General features: G+C 39.4%; 1 protein-coding gene across 4 annotated transcripts in view; it reads left to right on the top strand.

Annotated features, from left to right (window-relative positions):
* Positions 1 to 19,056, top strand: part of FSTL5 (follistatin like 5) — a 319,455-nt gene that overhangs the window by 199,140 nt on the left and 101,259 nt on the right. For all 4 annotated transcript variants that reach the window (XM_028743543.2, XM_028743546.2, XM_028743544.2 and 1 more), the window contains one exon: positions 17,510 to 17,676. In XM_028743543.2, coding sequence (XP_028599376.2) covers positions 17,510 to 17,676 — 167 coding nt within the window. The remainder of the gene's footprint in view (positions 1 to 17,509; positions 17,677 to 19,056) is intronic.

Here is a 19,056-nt window from a genome sequence, read left to right as displayed (position 1 = left end):
CACAGCTATCTCATGATTAAAATTCAGCTTGCCAGTTCTGATCCGCCTGAACTTTATATAGTCACAGATATGGTGGTAAAATAGCATTATTAAGGTGGAACAACACTTTCTGTTATTAGACAAAAAATGTTTAAAATTGAATTTGTATTTTTTTAATTAATACTGACACCGGGATTCCTACTATGCAACCAAGCCCCCCGTTTCCTGAACTCTCTTTGTGTTTGTTACACTAAAATAATGCAAGCATATTATGCATTAAATTTCTAAATGTCACAGAATTATGGCAGCCTAATTATGTTCTCCATCGCATATGCTAATTTGGTTGGTTCTTCGCTTTTGTTTCATTTTGTTTCATATAATTAATTGAATTAAGTCAAAAGTCAGTACACAGAGTTTCCCCCACCCCTCCTGAGTTTTTAATGTATCTGTTGACGGGTGGATGGCCTATCTTCATTTTTTCATAGCTCAAGTTACTTGCATGATTTCTGCATGTGTCACCTGGTAGTCTGCATATGGTAATCAACCTTGCCTTCATGCCTTGTTGACTTAGTTAAATACCTGAAAATGGGAAGCAAACTCAAGAATCTTAAGAGGGGTGGATTTATGATGATTCAACACATGACAGAAGTACTACTTTGACCCCATAAAGTCAAGCTAAGTGGTGTTAGGTGTCAACATTTTGCAGTCTCCCATTGGGTTTTCCTCTTCTTTCAAGCACCTGCATGTGGGAATGTTACATGGGAATCAATACCCAGATATAGTTTTTATTCCAGAAATATGACCTAAAATGTTCTAAACTGGGCAATATTGATATCCTCATGTAACATTTCCATGTATAGATTTTTTTGTGGTTTTCTGTAAACCACTTTGATGGTTGAAATGCAGTTAATACATTTTATGAATGAATGCATAAATGAATACCTTTAAGAAGACTATTGGTAAGCACAAAGCTTTAGGTTGGAATAAACCACAAGGTGTGTTTTTTTCTTTAAAAAGAGCATGATTTTTTTAAAAATGTAAACATTACCCCCCCCCCCCCGCAGCCATAGGATTAGACTTTTTTGGGGGGGGGGGAGAATCTATGTGTCCAAATACTTATACACTTAATTTCTTCCTTCCTTGTCAAGTTTTCACTCCAGAATCAGCATGGCTTTCTATCCAAACTACATGTAAACCCAAATTAAATCAATACTGTGTTCCTTGTGTAAAGCTAACCAAGGGATAAAAACTGTGGGTTTGTATCCAGTGAAGTTGTCCTGTTTACACAAGGACCTCCACTTGAAGAACAGAATTTTCCTTTTCTCTCACCATCCACCCCACATGCTTCATATCTTTGGAGCCTTCATATGGAGGTGCTCCCAGGCGAAGGACAACTATTGAATGTCTGGCAGTGCTGCAATTCAAATGGAAGGCATACTCCACTTAGACAAAACTGACGTTCCTAGCAGGAGCACAGAGAATTCCACTTAGAAGGAGAAGGTGGAGTTCATTTAAGATAGCTATCTTCATATAATAATCAGAAGTGTTTGGGGAGATGTGAGAGATGGAGTTGAATTGCTTGATCTTGTATTTGCAATCAGATAAAGAGAACTTCAGAAGTGCTTCATTCCTCTATATTGAATTACAGAGTGGCATGGGACCTAGAAGCTTGATCTTTACTCTGCCCTCCCAGATAATAAAGGATTGAGCCTAGGCACACAGACATCGAATTCTCTTGCACTCCATTTCATGACTATCTGTCTATAGAAAACTCTCTGTGTTTAGTATGCTGATTTGGGACTTTCCATATTTACCATACATTGTGGTATTGTAGTGGATTGTCTGCACCTTGTCACACATGTCACTGCAATTACCAAGTGACTGTGGGATTTCCTTTCCATACTAATGGCAGGTTGTACCTGAATTGAGAAAAATTCCATGGCTGTAGCCCAACATATTCTTGTGTTCCTCCAGCCAGAAAATGTCAATGGGGGATAGCCCTTTTAAAAAAAAACACCAGTTCCCTGTATTCTGGAATTCTAATTTTGTGGGAGTATAGAAAATTAGAAGAGGAGCTATGTGTCTGAGGTATGGTGGGCCTGGTTGGTTATTGTGATAAATTTTGTATTCAGTTTAGGATTGTTGTCACGGGCCATACTTTGACTCAGTACAGTGGTACCTCGGGTTAAGTACTTAATTCATTTCGGAGGTCCGTTCTTAACATGAAAATGTTCTTAACCTGAAGCACCACTTTAGCTAATGGGGCCTCCTGCTGCCACCGCACCGCCAGAGCACAATTTCTGTTCTCATCCTGAAGCAAAGTTCTTAACCTGAAGCACTATTTCTGGGTTAGTGGAGTCTGTAACCTGAAGTGTATGTAACCTGAAGTGTATGTAACCTGAGGTACCACTGTACAGTTGTACTTTGTATCCCGAACACCTTGCAAGTCTAACTTTTTGGCTCCCAAACGCCGCAAACCTGGAAGTTATTGTTCCGGTTTGCAAATGTTCTACGGAAACCAAACGTCTGAAGGGGCTTCCGCGGCTTCCGATTGGCCGCAGGAGCTTCATGCAGCCAATCAGAAGCTGTGCTTTCATTTCCGAACATTTTGGAAGTCAAACGGACTTTCGGAATTGATTCTGTCCGACTTCCAAAGTACGACTGTATCATCATCCCTATCTGCCATCTCTCCTCTGAACTGTGCTCACAAACTGACAGCTTGCACCAGTCAGAAGGAAGTGGTACAAAACAAATGTCTCCCAAACTACACCCACCAACCCCACCTGTTCCATGCAGAAACCAGGACAATACTTGTACAATTGCCACACAAATGAAAATATTGGTGATCTATTCTGGATCCTTCACAAAAGTTGGATTTTTGTGTGGTAGAAGTAAAAGTAGCTTTTGAGTACATTATTCAAGGATACCAGCTAAATAGTGATGATGCCATGTGGCATCATGCCACACAGTCAGGGGCAAGGGGAAGCAGCAGCTATAGCACTAGACATGGTAAATGCGGAAAGTCCCATTAATGGGATGCTTACTCTGTACTGACTTCAGAAGTTTGTGTTTTCCTTTGGCAAATGCCCTGAAGTTGGAATGGTTTGTGCTAGCTGTGAGATAAAAGTGCTGAACATTTTGCAAGCTGAGATGTTTAAATTGTTGGAAAACTAGATACGACTTCTCCTCACCTGCGTTGAAAATCTTTGCCAGTAAAGTGGTCTCCCAGATGCTTTATGGAGCAGCAATATGGGGCAAGGAGCCAAATGCCAACAAAGCCTTAGAAATAGTGTAGAACAAATTCCCCAGGAAAGTGCTCTCGTTCCCCAACGGGACTGTAGCTGCTTGTCTCCGTGTTGAAGCTGAAGTGACAACAATACAGGCTAGAATTGATCACCTGTGCTTAAATTATGTGAAAAGACTTCAATTTCTTTCAGAGGAGAGATTCCCCGCTATGTCACACACAGAACAGAAACAGACCAAATGTTGGAAGGATGGTATCCAATGCCTCTTGTCCCAATATCAATTACAAGATTTTCAGGTGACTATGAAGATGGATAAGAGGCACTGAAGAGATTGTCTCTTTAGGCCTGATGCAGAAAGGGATCTAACCATGATGGCTTCTACCAAGAGTTCGCCATGGTTCCCACTTATTAAAACAGAGCATACCTGGGCCAATTACCTGTCAAAGCTCCCACTTGTCGTGCTTAGAATAGCTTTCACAGAATTACGATTCCAGTCGATGCCCTCGGCGGTGTTGGATGGACGCTACGGCAAAGTACATTATGAAGAAAGAATTTGTCTGTGTGGGCAACCCTGTGTGGAGGACCTGTGCCACTACTTATTGCAGTGCCCATTATATATAGACCCAAGAGATCGATTCATAAAACCTGTTTCCGAATGGAACAGGGTGGAAAGGGTGAAATGGCTGCTGAGCAATACGGATGACTTTGTAACTTATAAAGTAGCACTCTATGTGTTGGCAGCTAAGAAGATCAGGGGGTCAAAACTAGATAAAATAGTGGTGAACTGCAAAGGGGATTCGGATATTTAATTTGGCACATTTTACTAGAGAATCTTCTGCTATTCTATTTTACGTAACAAGCAATCTTAGTAGTTGTGACCGTGGTTTATATTGTATGTGTGGTGCCTGATGATTTTTATGGTTATTGCTGTTTTTCCTTTTGTTATTTTTCTGAATGATGCCATGGCCTATGGCTAGCTCAATAAAAGTCTATAATGATGATGACTTCTCATAGAATGATACCTTTTCTGCTATACTTGAACATGTGTACCCAGAGCTTAGTCAGAAGTGACATAGATGTCATGACTGTGGGTATGTGTGTTGGGATATTTCCGTTCCACCTTAAAAGGGAGCAGGCTTTGAGTGTCACAGAGTCTGCGCATGTCCTAGTCACAGGATGTTTATGTTTGCTGTTTCCTTTCGATTTCAGTCGGTCAGAGACACTGGCACAGAACGGTCATGTTTTTCCTTTGTTCTGTTCAACGCTAAATAAAGTCTGTAAATTATGCTCTTCTGCGGTGCAAGCTTTCTGGCTGTGGTTTCTGCTGATAAACAGTGTGCACAAGCCTGGAATGTGGCAATCCGTTTCTGAGGCTTCGTGTCGCTAACTGCTGGATCTGCCTGGCTACGGGAGATCGATGGACGTCCGGCAGCCGGCTTGGGGCCATGATGGACAATATCTCCCTGGCAGTTTCCCAACAATGTGTTCCTACAGTATATACTTCACCTGTCCGTTGCCTGTGTCTGTATCTGTGTTTGAGGTCCTATCCCTTTCCTGTTTTGTCTTTGAAGAGATGTTCAAGGTGCCTTCTAAAAAAGGACATTCTACTAAACTGTGATACACTGGAATTTGGCTTGGGGAAGTAAAGTGTACACAAACAAACAAACCTGTCATTTATGCAAATTTCTCTCTCCCCCCCCCCCCATTTAAGAGGATATTTACATACACACACACTTGGGATAGAGGCCTGAGTACTGTGGCTGTTATGATTGAAGTGGTATATTTGTGATGGTAAGGATCTCTATTCCAGCTTCTTGGATGGGGGAGGAAGACAGCTGGCTGAGAAAAATATGCAAATAAAGAAAGAACATTCCAAAAAAGACTCTCTAAGCATATTAGCTTAGAATAATGAACATTTAATATTTTCTGGAAGGCATCCAAAATGTTCAAAGTTTTTATTGGTTGTTTTTTTCTTGTCTTCATGTATGGTTGATCTTTTCTGTTTTGTTTTGAAAATGCAGTTATTGCCTGCAATACATCATTGGATTTCCACTTGAATTCTGAATCCCTTATAAAACAACAATGTTACCAACTTTCCCCATTTGAAATAATTATTTGCTGGCTCTTTGTGATTCAGATAATTGCATTGGCCTCTAGCAGTGGCAGCAATTTGAATTCCCTATAGTCTATCTCAATAATAATTCTTTAGTTTTAATGCATTCAAACGAAAGAGTTTCTCCATTGCTTGCTTCTCTTTTCTCTTTTCTTTTTTTACTCCAACAAAAAAATGTTGTAGGCAATTTGTTCAGTCACATTCTTAACACTTAATTCCACAGCAAAATTTATGGAAATCAGTTATGAATCTTATGCTGATTATTATGTTTGTGACAGGTAGAAACCAGGGGGGAGGGCGTGAATATCAGAAAATATTTAGAAGTTGCGGGGGTGGGGAAGAGAGTTTGTGCTCTAACTAACAGGCTGCTAAATGCTGGAGTGTGTGCATCCTTTTCTTCTAGGTTTGGGGAAGGACCAGATATCTATAAGATATCTACAAAGCTTTAGTCTATGGTTGCCATCAATTTGTATTTTAATTAATTTTTAGAATGTATTTATAATGTTGTACTGTTTTAGTGTTGTTAGCCGCCCTGAGCCCGGCTTCGGCTGGGGAGGGCGGGATATAAATAAAATTTATTATTATTATTATTATTATATGCTTATAAATGGGATGATGGGCTCGATTTGTGTTAAAGCAGCAGCTTTTGGGGATTGTGGGACATTTGTCATTAGGGAAATGTGTGTGTGTGTGTGAAAATTGTTCTAAACTTTTATTATTTACGACTCTTACATTCTTAGAAACTCTTTCATTTAAAATACAGAAAACATGTAATGCTTTCAGATAGCAATCTAAAGATAGTGACTAAGTTGTTGCCATGCAATGACAGACAGCATAGTTTTAGTCCTGTTTTAAATATGTTCTTGTTTCATGGTATTGGCAAAGGTAGTTGGGCATTTACACAATCAACAGTATATCCTCACATCCTAGGTCAGCCTTCTCACAGTCTGCTGCACTCCAAATAGTTTGAACTCCAACTCCCATCAGCCTCAGCCAGCATAGCCAATGGTCAGGGATGATGGGATTTGTAGTCCAGCAACATGTGGAGGGCACTAAGTGGGGGGTGGTTATCATAGAGCATGGCATTCCCCATCTAGACTATGCTATGCTATACAACCTTGAAAGGTATTAGAAGGAAATCTGAATGGATTGTAATTTGGCACCTGAAATTTGTGATGTTTACTGCAACAATAAACTTGATATTCCAAATGTAAATTGAGGCTTGGTTTTATTATTTCAATTAAAATGCTTATATTAGGGGAAGGGCATTGCTGTCATGAGTTTTGGGATTGAGTAACTAGCCACGTAAGCTTGTCACGAATGAGACTCTTGGTATATGTTTTCTGCACATCTATTTCTCTCCAGCTGTATCGGCTGCATCTCTTGACAGGACCCTGAGACTTCCATCTTCTCCCTATTGACATTTTGCTGAAAGAACTATTGCTGTACCATCAACCTTTTGTCTGGAGACTGCTGTCTGGACAAGTGTCTCTTAAGAGCCCATCTTTGTAGTTTTGTAATAAGTCAGGAGTTCAATATTGATTGATGGAAAGTTGCCCATGCCCCCTCAGTGCCTGAAATGTATTGCCTATGCAGTTCTTCCTATCTTTTAACATGGCAAAAAAACAAAAACCAGAACCCAGAGCTGTAGAGCAGCAATAACCTAAGCCCCTGTTGCTGATTAAACAGCACCATACAACTGGGGCTTTACTATTGTTTATGTGTGATTCTTGATTTAATTCAAATATGAAGCTTAACAACAAATCCTGTTAAGATTGTGAAGTATTTAGCCAACCATTGTTTGTTTAGTAATAAAAAAGATCATTGTATATAGGGATTTAGCATAGCTCATACTCTAGAATGAACAGATTAAAAATTGCTTTATTTGTAGATCCTTTTGTTGTAAGGAGGCTCCTCTTCTATAAAACTTATTTCTCTCATTTGTGGTCTCTTCTAATACAACAAAGGTAAGAAGGCATTTTTCCTTGGAGTCTAAAACAAGTTAACTTATGGTTGTTGTTAAGAGGGATTTTTTTCCATCTCCTTCCTTCTGCAATTCCACCCCCCCCCCCAAAAAAAACCCCAACTCCATGGAGCAGGAGGCTGCTAGAGGGTACTGGAAACTTCTGTGAACTCATTTTAGGTTAAACTTATATTAGGATTTTGACTGATTACTCCCCCTGGACTCCTACTCTGAACCTCTTAAGAATATTCACTCTTTCCTGAGATGTAAGAAGGCATCATTTTCCATTCCACCTTGTAATCATCACGTGCAGCACTGTTTCTGTTCTTCTGGAGTTCTTTTTCCATCTTACTGTCCACTGTCACAAAATTACACCACTTATGTAATTAATTATGCAAATTACATAAGTTATGTTGTGATTATGTCATTCTGTCCCATTCATTTTAATGCAATGAAAACACAGTGTGGATGGGGGGAGAATCTAATCAATCAGAAAGCATAGACAACAGTGAATACCAATAATATTTGTTCTGGGCATGGAACGAATAAGTGAATGTTGACAATTTCCAGTCCTGTTTCTGTTTTCATTGGAATTCTTGGATATCTCTACCTGTCTTTGAAACATTGTTAAAAAGCCTGTGCAACTGAGCATCATTTCTAAGAAGGAGAGGGTGGAATTTATCAACACCTTTAGTCAGCTCTGACCTTTCCAGATGCCATTGCCAATTCCCTTTTACCATGTTCAAACCCAGGATTGGGAACCTGAAGACTCCCAAGTGTCATTGGACTCCAACTGCTATGACTGCCAGCTGGCATGGCCAATAGTCAGAGGTGACAAGAGTTTAGTCCATCAACATCTGGAGAGCCATGGGTACCCCACGCTGGTCTAAGTTGCCCAGCCATTAGATTTGCCTGTATCCAGTCTCTCCACAAACTTACTGTTCCTATCTTCAGTCTGGGTTGTGTACAGATACACCGTCTTGAAAGACCTACATTGGCTACTAGTATGTTTCCGGGCACAATTCCTTTAAAGCCCTAAATGGCCTCAGTCTTGTATACCTGAAGGAGCGTCTCCACTGAGACACTGAGGTCCAGCGCTGAGGGCCTTCTGGGAGTTCCCTCACTGTGAGAAGCCAAGTTACAGGGAACCAGGCAGAGGGCCTTCTCGGTAGTGGCACCCGCCCTGTGGAATGCCCTCCCACCAGATGTCAAAGAGCAAAACAACTACCAGACTTTTAGAAGACATCTGAAGGCAGCCCTGTTTAGGGAAGCCTTTAATGTTAGACACACTATTGTATTTTAATATTTTGTTGGAAGCTGCCCAGGGTGGCTGGGGAAACCCAGCCAGAGGGGCAGGGTATAAATAATAAATTATTGTTATTATCTAGTGGTTAGAAAAAAATATTTCTAAGCTCAGCAAGGTGACAGAGAAGTGGCACTCTGAGAATCACTCTCCGCTTTTATTGGGTTGAGAAAATAATGTTTGAACAACATCATAGGAGTTTTCAGTTGGGAAAATGAGTCGAGTGTCTGGCAGGGATGTACAAAGTGTCGTACTGTAAGGTGAGGGGGTTAGAACAAGTGAGCTTTGAAGGATGCCTTCCAGAGCTTGATTTCTATTTATTCCGGGAAGGACTTCCCAACTTTTGACTTTCAGTACTATTTCTGACGCTCTGTGTAGCTGCAGGCAGCTTGCTTATTTCTTGTCTGCTAAATAACACTGATAAAAATGCCTATCTCTGTCACATGAGAGTTGGGGAAGGGGGTGAGAAATCACTTCACTGTAGGTTGAAACTGGAAATGTGTTACATTACGTTATCATGGTTTCCCTTTCTGTATTAGCCCTTTTTTATCACTCCCACTGGAAAGAGGAGCTACAGTATCTAACTGCAATCAGTGTCACTGTTTCTTTCCTCCAGACGGCTGGCCCAGAGGTGTCTACCTTTCTGACAAAAACAGAGTTTAACTTATAAAAAAAAAAAAGTACCTGTTTTGGCGTGATGCCTAGAAAACAACAAAACTTCTCAAAGTCAAGTTGGCTATTTTGCATGAAGGGAATTTACAAGCAACAAAAATACACTTTATGGTTTGTAAATAAACTCAAATATTTGTCCATATGTAGAAAGCTCCCTGTAAACAACTGACAAAAGAAGCACTTGCATGATTTTCACACATGACAGTATATCCTGGTGTGCTTTTTCACTCTGCATCAGTGTACGCCTTTGCAGGGAAAATAATGTGTGAAGCAAACCTGTACATGAATCATTTTTCCCACTTCAGTTGCATCTTCTCCTTCTTCTTCTTCTTTCATTTATACCCCGCCCATCCGGCTGGGTTTCCCCAGCCACTCTGGGTGGCTCCCAACAGATTAAAAACAGAATACAGTGGTACCTCGGGTTAAGTACTTAATTCACTCCAGAGGTCCGTTCTTAACCTGAAACTGTTCTTAACCTGAAGCACCACTTTAGCTAATGGGAGAACAATTTCTGTTCTCATCCTGAAGCAAAGTTCTTAACCCGAGGTACTATTTCTGGGTCAGTGGAGTCTGTAACCTGAAGCGTATGTAACCTGAAGCGTATGTAACCTGAGGTACTACTGTAACATTAAACATTAAAAACTTCCCTAAAATTCTCCATTCCACCTCCATTCTGCTCATTCCAGCAATAGGTTGATCAGAAACACCACAGAACAACCATGAGGGAATTAAATCCAAGTGTAATCCCTATTAAACTGCTTGTGCAAATATCTTTGCATCTTTAATAAATATTGTGGTTCTTACTTCACAAAATTGTTAGGATGAACCCTATACACATTTATCTGGAACTGCTGGGAGCAGACCTCACTTACCTGTGAGTAAAGCTTACTGAATTCAATGGGACTTTTATCTTGTGTACACACCATTAATATATTTTAAAATATACCTAAAATATACATATATAAATGGTTAGTGATTTGTCTTTGTGCCACTAAATAATTGAAAATACACACTACTAAATACCATATAAATCCTGATCCTATAGATGCTTACTTCAAGAGTGCAATCAGACATTATTCCATGTAAGCATTCAGAGGACTGCAGCCTTAATTTGTTATGTGAATATGTCCATTATTACTTTAGGTTTAGGGAGTTGCTATAAGGTAGAATGAGGAAAGGAAACAGGGTATATTCCTCTTGATGAATTTATGGATTGATTTGAATAATGAATAAATACCAGATCATTCCCTCTGTCAATGAAGACTTTTTAAAAAATGAATGAAACTAAACTCATGGCATCCTGCTTTGCCAGCATATTACTCTTACATGTCCATCTTGTGAAACTACTCTGGGTATCTTCCAGGACCAACAGTAAGACAAGACTGAAACATAGTTTTAAAAGAAAAATAATGAGAGGGTGCAAACTACAGAAAGAGGATTTTAAGCATGGGGAAGAGGGGAGTGGATGGAGACTGCAGAGTTTGAAATGAAAACCCCAAAAGGAAGGAAGGAAGAGAAAGGAGAACCACAAATAGTATGTATGGGACCAAATAAGTATGTATGGGACCAACACCATATTTAGAGAAAACCAGATAAAGGATATGTGGGAGTGGGTTGGGATTAGAAAAAGGAGGATATAGACTTTAAGAACAATGGCTGAGGTTGTCAGTCAGTTTACCCAAGGATAACTCATCAGTGCAAGCTTGTGGGACTGTAAGGAAAGATAAAGACTGTAAATTAAATGTATACAGATAAGGGACAATTCAGAGCTGAGCCTGTGGCTTAATATTTTTGTGAGGAAGAAAAGGTTGCTTTTGAGGGGTGATTCAGGCCTATTTTCTTGCTCTCAATAAGCCATCTTTGTTATATGTGGACAAAATAATGGTACTACAGGGCCTTAGCTTTTCATTGCACATGACTTTTTTAGTAGTTAAAACTATCGGGGTGGGGGTGTTGTTTTGCTTTTGAGATTCACGCATATTATACAATGGTGAGGGTAAATAGGTTAAGGACTCCCCACAAAAGCAAAGAGAATCCAACAGCAACTATATTTTTTGCCATCAGAAAGATGTTTGAATCTCCAGTGGATTATAGCTGCTGTTCCTTCCTTGAAGCACTGAAAATGAGAAGCTGGTGTTACGCGCACACAGACCACTTGATATAAATAACTCATAGAACTCTTACACCTTAGCTTGCATCTCTGCTTTGCCCTAAAAGACTCACTAGTACAAACACTCAACAACAACACAAACTCTTTCTCGCCAGTGGGTTTTTTCTTTTTAAAATGAAGCAGTTGAGAGAGCAATCATTTCAAATTATAATATCTATACTATTTTAAATCTCCTTTCACAATCCAAGCATGGAATATTTTTAAACAAAATAATTATGGAGGAAAACTTTTTGTTGCAACTTTGAATACTTAGGCTGCATAATTTGCGCTCATGTCTGAAACTAAAAAAGATATTCTCATTTATTTATGAACTGTCTTTTAAATTTAATCGCAAGAAAAACATTAGTAAGGATCGGAGAGATCATAGTATTTCAAGGAATGTATTCTGGATGTGTACCAGTCCTAAATATTTGTGTTGGAATATCTGTCTGAAATGCTGGAATTAACATGTATGCAGTACAACAATTCCATGGTACATGGTTGTCATTCAGATGGTGCTGGGATGTATAGCAGGTAGGGTGTGTAGTCTGAACACAGGAACCATGGAACAACCTTTGCTGCCCCTGTTAGGGTATCATGTCAGCATAATTTAACACCTTGCACAGGTATATATTCATAAAGCATATATGCAACTGTGTCTGCAAAAGCCACTTGCCAGCTAAAATACAGTACCAGTGTAATGCTATGACATAGCACAAGAATGAGGTAGAAGGTCACAACAGAGTAGGATCATCTTGTGCCATCTTGAAGTTTTCTGGTCATTGCAGAGCTAGCTATGTGGTCAATGTGTGCTGCTGGGTGGTTATTTTCCACTGCAAGTGGTACCTTTCTATACAGAGGGTCACCCCAGCATAATTGGAATGAGCATTGAAAACAAAAGGGCACTTGTTGGCATCCTTCTGTCTCGACAGACAATGGAGTTCACATCTAGTCGTGAAGTCAAATCAGTGTGATTCAGCAGCACTGAAATAACCTCCCTGGGGCTCAAGCCTGGACAGTGTGTCCTGGGCTGCCCAGATGAAAAGACACTCCCCCACCTCGGCTTCACTAATGTGGTCCAAAGGAAAGCAGAGCAATACCTTTGGCACCAGCTTGGCTGCAGGAGTTGCCAGAAGGGGACATACAAAGCACCAGCCAGCCATCTTAGGGACTCCACTCCAGATTTGTGTAGGGTTTACTCCTTAGCCTTCTCTTCTCCTGAAAATATCTCTCAAGGCAGCAGTTTAGGATCAGAGTTTTCCTTCTCCCAGATGGGCTTGGTTGACAAACCCCACCTGCCCCTCACTTCCCACTACAGCAGGTGCTTCTTGACCATTGGGTCCACTATTGAACAAAAAATATTGCATAATAAATACAAATAAAACCTCTTCATCTAGAATATGTGATGGGTGGGGAACCTGTGGTCCTCCACGTATTGCTGAACTACATCTCCCATCATCCCTATGCTGACTATGACTGATGGCAGTTCGAGTCCAACAACATCTAGAGAGTCACATGTTCCCAACCCCTGCTTAGAACATAGAGGTGTAAATCAAGGCTGGTTCCCCTGTATTTCGCATGGATGTGGCTTGCATCTCGAAAAACAAACAAGATAAAGTTTCATCATGCAGACAGGCAACATTTCCCTGCCTATTTATGTTCTTTAGGCCTCGTTCCATATTGTGACATGTGGTTGTTTGATTTTTTAAAAGAAACTTAACTCTATAGCATTATATATAAAATGCATTTTTAACAATGCAATTCTGTACTTGTCTACTCGCCCTACTGCTCAGTCCATTGTGTTCAATGGGGCTTACTCCCAGGTAAGTGGATATATGATTGCTGCCCAAAACATGTTTATAAAAGCTTTATTCCCTAAATACTTTGATTTATATTTTGATTCAACTGATTGGAGAATATTAAGTTTCATCTGTTCTCTTCTACATACATTTAAAAAATGTGTTATGTTTCTTATTATGTGAATCTGAACAAAATGAGCTGAAAGTGAAACTGACATTATACACTACTGAAGGAGCAATAAAAGGAAATAAAGATCATATGCAATAACACTGTACCTTTATCACAAATATATAAAATTACACTAAAACTACAAAGGAGCAAAAGGTAAAAATTATCCCATCACAGCACTTTGTTGTTGTTGTTTTATTTCAGAGTTTTATGGTTTTCTCATTAAGAGTTTGAAACTTGCTGTAGATTATATACAAAGGATGGTTCTATGTCGTTTGAGGAGGTTATTGCTTTTAAATTACATTCTAAATAGGCAAACAAAATGAATACAGGTTTAATGTGGTCTTAATTCTATCTAGCAAGCTCCAGTCTGGATAATGTTCGTTAGCTCAGGCTCAAAGGGGTGTTTTGTGGCTGCAAGTGAATAAATAAGTAACTGAATGGGAAGACTCAAAATGTATAGTTGTTAATTAAAAAGCATATTTGCCATTATACATCCTGTAGAATATGTTCCCGTTTTAATATTTTATCAATTGAAATGTAATATATACAGATGTTCATATATTCACTTTTTCTTTGCCTTGTCTCCTCCCCTGCTACCACCAAAAGAAAAAAGTTTATTCTGCTTTTTCTCTTAGCTACTTGTGGTTGAGTGATAAAGTATTTAAGAACTGGAATGGTACCAATGCTACTTTTCCATTCACTATCAGTTTTGTGCAGTTGAAACTTTGGACAATAGTCTGATTCATTTTTTAGATCACAGCCACTCATGACTTAACTAAATTTCTGCTTAGGAAAAACTGCCAATGGGCGGCATGGCAAGCAGATATGGAACTGATGGCAGTATTTCAGAAAGTAATTGGAATAGTTGAGCCATGTATCTTTCTTCCACCTTTTTTCCAGTGCAATGGTTTATGGCTTCTTAATCCACCATATAAAGACTGGTCTGTTCAGCTTTGGAAAGTTTTTGGCAAATGTAACATAGGCTCCAAATCTATATCTCATTGAAATTTGAATCTCATTGAAATCCCAGCCACACAACTGTCTGATGGATTGTGCCCTCAGACTTGTCATAAACCAGCCTTGTACATTGCATACTTGTTGCTGCTACATCTTGAGCTCACATGAACAATGGTTCCATTCTGATGTCTGGCTCAATGTCCTTGTCAAATACAGATCTAGTCTACAGTAATTTGAAATAGTTCCACTCAGAGCCACCATAGTCATTTGTTATTCCCTGCTCCTGACAAGAGAATTAGTCAGTGCTAAATGTGCAGGATTGCCAAAGGACACCGTCTTAGTAACTATTTTTTGTTGGTTATGATACGTCTAAAGATACAGAGATGAATGTGCGTCTTACCCTCCATAGATTCAGCACTGGAGTTGGTTGCTGATGTGGGACACACATCATTTACTTTTTGTGGTATGTAATTAAAGATTTTGAACCACTTTTTTTGTTTTTTAAGGCTACAGAACAAGCAGAATATCTGTGAATTTCATGCTGGTATGAAACTAAAATCTTGCCATTTTTTCTTGCCAAAAAAAGATGACTTTAATGATGTAACAAAGCTTTTTCCCTACCCAGAACTAGTGGACTGTTTGTTTGATGCTTCCTTTTGGAAACACATTAGACAAATGTGCTATCTCTTTAATTGTGCTAATTACAAAGTGCTCTCTTAATTTGGCTAAAAGGAGCCAGTTAAGGATCTTTCCATGTTCCTAGATGGATGTTCTACCCCCAATTGAAAGATTAATGCCTGCCTTACTTGAGACTAATTTGTTGTTTGAGCAATAATGAAGTAACTCAAAGCTCTTTGTGGCTCCTTTAGGCCACTTGTCACAAAACATTTATTGCAGAACATTCCTCTTAAGCCTACTAGGGCTACTGTAACATGGATCACTATCTTCATTATTTGCTCAGTCTACCTGATGTTAAGCACTTTTAATTTCAGTCCCATTGATGTTAGTGGAGACAGAGACCATGCGATTCTGTGATTCTATGTTGGGCCAATTTAGAAACCATGCTTTGCTAAGGTGTACACTCTCACACCTCTTCTCTTGCCCTTCTCATGCATGAATCCCCCTTTCTTTCCATGCTTTTCTGAAACCATAGTTTAGTGTTATAGTGGCACGAGCATGAATATGGTTAAAGCCATCTAAGATTCCTTTGTAACCATGGTTTGAAGTGGATTACCAAACAAGAATGATGAAGGGCTCTTTGTTAGCTTTAACCATATTGGCAATAATGTCAAAGTAATGCTGAAACATGGTTAAAGCACACAATGGAAAATGGGAGAAATTATTGTGGAAGGAAAATGGGAGGGGAGGAAGCATGGGTCTGCAGCTGTTACGCTTGAATGGAGCCAAAGTGTTGAGCATATGGTTACATCACCTATTAAAATCAATAGGAATTCTATAGCCAGCTTCCTATTGTCCTCTTCCTTGCTTGCACAGTGCAGCTGATACAGCCAACCATGAAGAGCTCTTTCCATTGTTGGCTGGTAGGCAGCCCATGTCTAAACAGCCCCCATGGCTCGTCCCCAGAAAGATGCTTAACTAAGGAGTTACAGGGGTGTGATGAGGGTATGGCAATACTTTGTTGCTAGTTGTTACTGTGGGTTATTTTTCAGTGTAAAATAAATTTCTCAAAAAAAAAAAAAAAAAAGGCAGTAAAGCCAATAAGCAAAAACCATCAATAACTCTTCTTGACAATGTTTGCCATTTTTATTGTGAATAGTCCATCATCTATCATTGTATTTGGTTCCAGTTTACAAACCCTTTACATATTGCCACATAGCTTAGACATATCAGTTGTAGCATGAGCTTGTCATCAGTTTCTGGTTTTCACGGTGAGATGAAAAGTCATTGGCAGTAGATTAGTCCATGAACGATGGCCAAACTTTGAGCCACTTCATATGTTTGCAGGAACACGTTGTACAGTCAAACATTCCACAGTGCCATGTCAGACATGGATTTTGAGACAGAATCATAGAAATATAGACTTGTAGAGTTGAAGGGACTATGAGGCTCATCTATTTCAACCCCCTGCAATGCAGGAATCGTTTTCCCAGCATGGGGCTCAAACCCATGACCCTGAGATTAAGAGTCTCATGTTCTACTGACTGAGCTGTCCCAGGTTCATCCCAGATAGCAGTGTTCCGTCAGAAGATTGTACAGCATGTCCCACTGAACACTAGACTCATATTTTAATGTCTAGAGACTGAAACAGAAAAACATATGGTAGGGTCATGTTGACTATGTGTAAGGCTTATTTTAGTTAAGTGTGCTCACTTTCTAATGAAGATGCCCCATCTTTGCAAACCAGATTTTAATTTTATTTGTTAGTATTATTTAGGGGTATGATGATGGCACCAATGATTATTGTTCATCAGACTGGCCTATTGCATATAAAGCAATGAACGGGTCGAGTCTACTATTAATATCAAAAGATGTATGCAGGTCAGTGGAGCTAAAACCTCTGGCATCTTACTTCCTTGCAGTCCTCCGGGTATAGGGCAGTATATAAATTCAATAATAATAAAGAATGCAATCCAGCTTAGAAGAAATGTGCCTAAAGTGATGGACCACCAGGAAGTAAGGTGGTGTATCATCCCCAATGATATACTTCTTTTGATTTAATAATTGACTTCCTGACCCTGCTTTATTTGTTGTGAATGGGGCAGATTCTTGGAGCAAATCTACATGGTTGCCATCATTAGGTCTAATTTAACTATAAAGGGTTATTTAAAAAACAGCTCCCCGAAAGTGTGTGTGCAGGTGCACACACATGCCATGAGTATGTTTATCCAGAAGGGCACTACAAAAATATTGTCAAGGTGCTCAAATATTTGACAATATATTTAATGTACTTTTGGAGCCGGTGTGCCATGTTCTTTGCTTTTGAAATTATTTCATGTTAGAAGGCTCTCTTCTTACCAAGCAATGCTTGTCAGTCAATCTAATTGAAATGTCATGCTGACCTTTTATTTGAAACACTTCTATTTCCTGACTTCATTTGGAAATTATTTTGCCTTTAATTCAAATTAAAATCTTAAAGCTACCAGGGTGCAGAAACCCTGTATGCTAATTAACTTTAAATGCAACATATCTTTTACAGAAGTAATTCAACTGAGTCTGCCAGAAGATCAGAAAATAAGCATCACTGCAGCAACAGTAGGACAAAGTGCAGTTCTAAGTTGCGCCATTCAGGGGACCTTGAGACCTCCTATCATCTGGAAGCGGAACAATGTCGCTCTGAACAACTTAGATTTGGAAGACATCAATGTGAGTGATAAAGGACTCTCGAGCTACTTAATAGAGTCATTATAAAACCTTTTGCCATACAAACTAGAGCAGTAGCATTTGTCAAACTGACAACCGCTCCTCAGTGTTGTTCCTCTTCTGACACATGAGTGACCTCCTGTTCAGGTCAAAGGGTCATGCTGGAAATGTCTCTTGAAATTAAATGACGGCTTCCGTTTTCAGATGTTGAACAAAAATGCAAAATATAAATTCTCGCCCATTGACAATAGAGATGATACAATTCTCCTATTATTTTTTTTAAAAAGAGAGAGGAAGGAATGAGGTAAAGGATCGAGGCTAAAGAAACAAATGGATTCACCCCATAGAATCCAACAACACCTTATTTAATTCAAGAACTGGCTTGGCTGTATTCTTGCTGGTACTTTGACTTTGTATGAGGTTCCATTGTTTGTGTGTAATTTCTGTCAGGTGAAAAGGGCATACCTTTATTATCCTGAGTGCTGCTAACACTAAATCATTACTCAACTAGGCAAGAAGGTGAAATGGTCAAAAAAATAACAAGATCTGACAATATACAGTAGTACCTTGGTTTTTGAACGTAATCCGTTCCGGAAGACCGTTTGAAACGTTCGAAAACCGAAGCATGCATTTCCGGAAGCATTTACGTCCGGAAAACTCAATACGGAAGCCATGTGGCACATTCGGCTTCCGAAAAACGTTCGGAAACCGAAGTAGTTCCTTCTGGGTTTTCAACAGTAAAAAGTCTAAACATTTGACTTCTGAGACAATAGAAAACCAAGGTACTACTGTAATAAAGAGCACCTTGTTAATTGTGATGAAGGTGCCTGATCAGTAGGGGGCTCGCTACCATTTGCTGGAGACTCCTGCTCCTCATCCTTTCCTGTCACTGCCTGTGTTCACCTTCCATCTCCAAGTGTGGTAACTTGTCAATTAATGCAATGGTCCAGATTTGGAGGAACCAAGAGACTTGCAAGTTTGACTACCTGGCTGCTGGGAACAAGAATTGGAGCTCTTTGTTAAAAACCTGTTGATAAAAGGGTCATCATTGGATCTATAGTTTAAAAGGCTGGTGCATAATCCGGCATATTTCATAAAATATTTTCTTCCAGGAAGACTGAATAACAGCTGCCACATTATTAACTTTCTAAACTTTTTTGTAGTACCACCAGCTATTCTTACATTTGCAAGCTTATCTATGTAATAGTAATAGCAACAACAATCTTATTTTTTATGGAAACATAGCAGGATCCCAAGGGATGCACAAAACCTTTCCCTATCGGCTGCATTTTAGTCATGGAGCTGAGACATCAAAGGAGCTGAAGTAAACAATGTGAGATTCAGATCTCATACTGCAGTCTGTTTGGCCTGCCTAAACTTCAC

The sequence above is a fragment of the Podarcis muralis genome, chromosome 9, assembly GCF_964188315.1.
Source record: "Podarcis muralis chromosome 9, rPodMur119.hap1.1, whole genome shotgun sequence".
NCBI classification, from domain to species: Eukaryota; Metazoa; Chordata; class Lepidosauria; order Squamata; family Lacertidae; genus Podarcis; species Podarcis muralis.
This window is presented reverse-complemented; position numbering and strand designations above follow the sequence as displayed.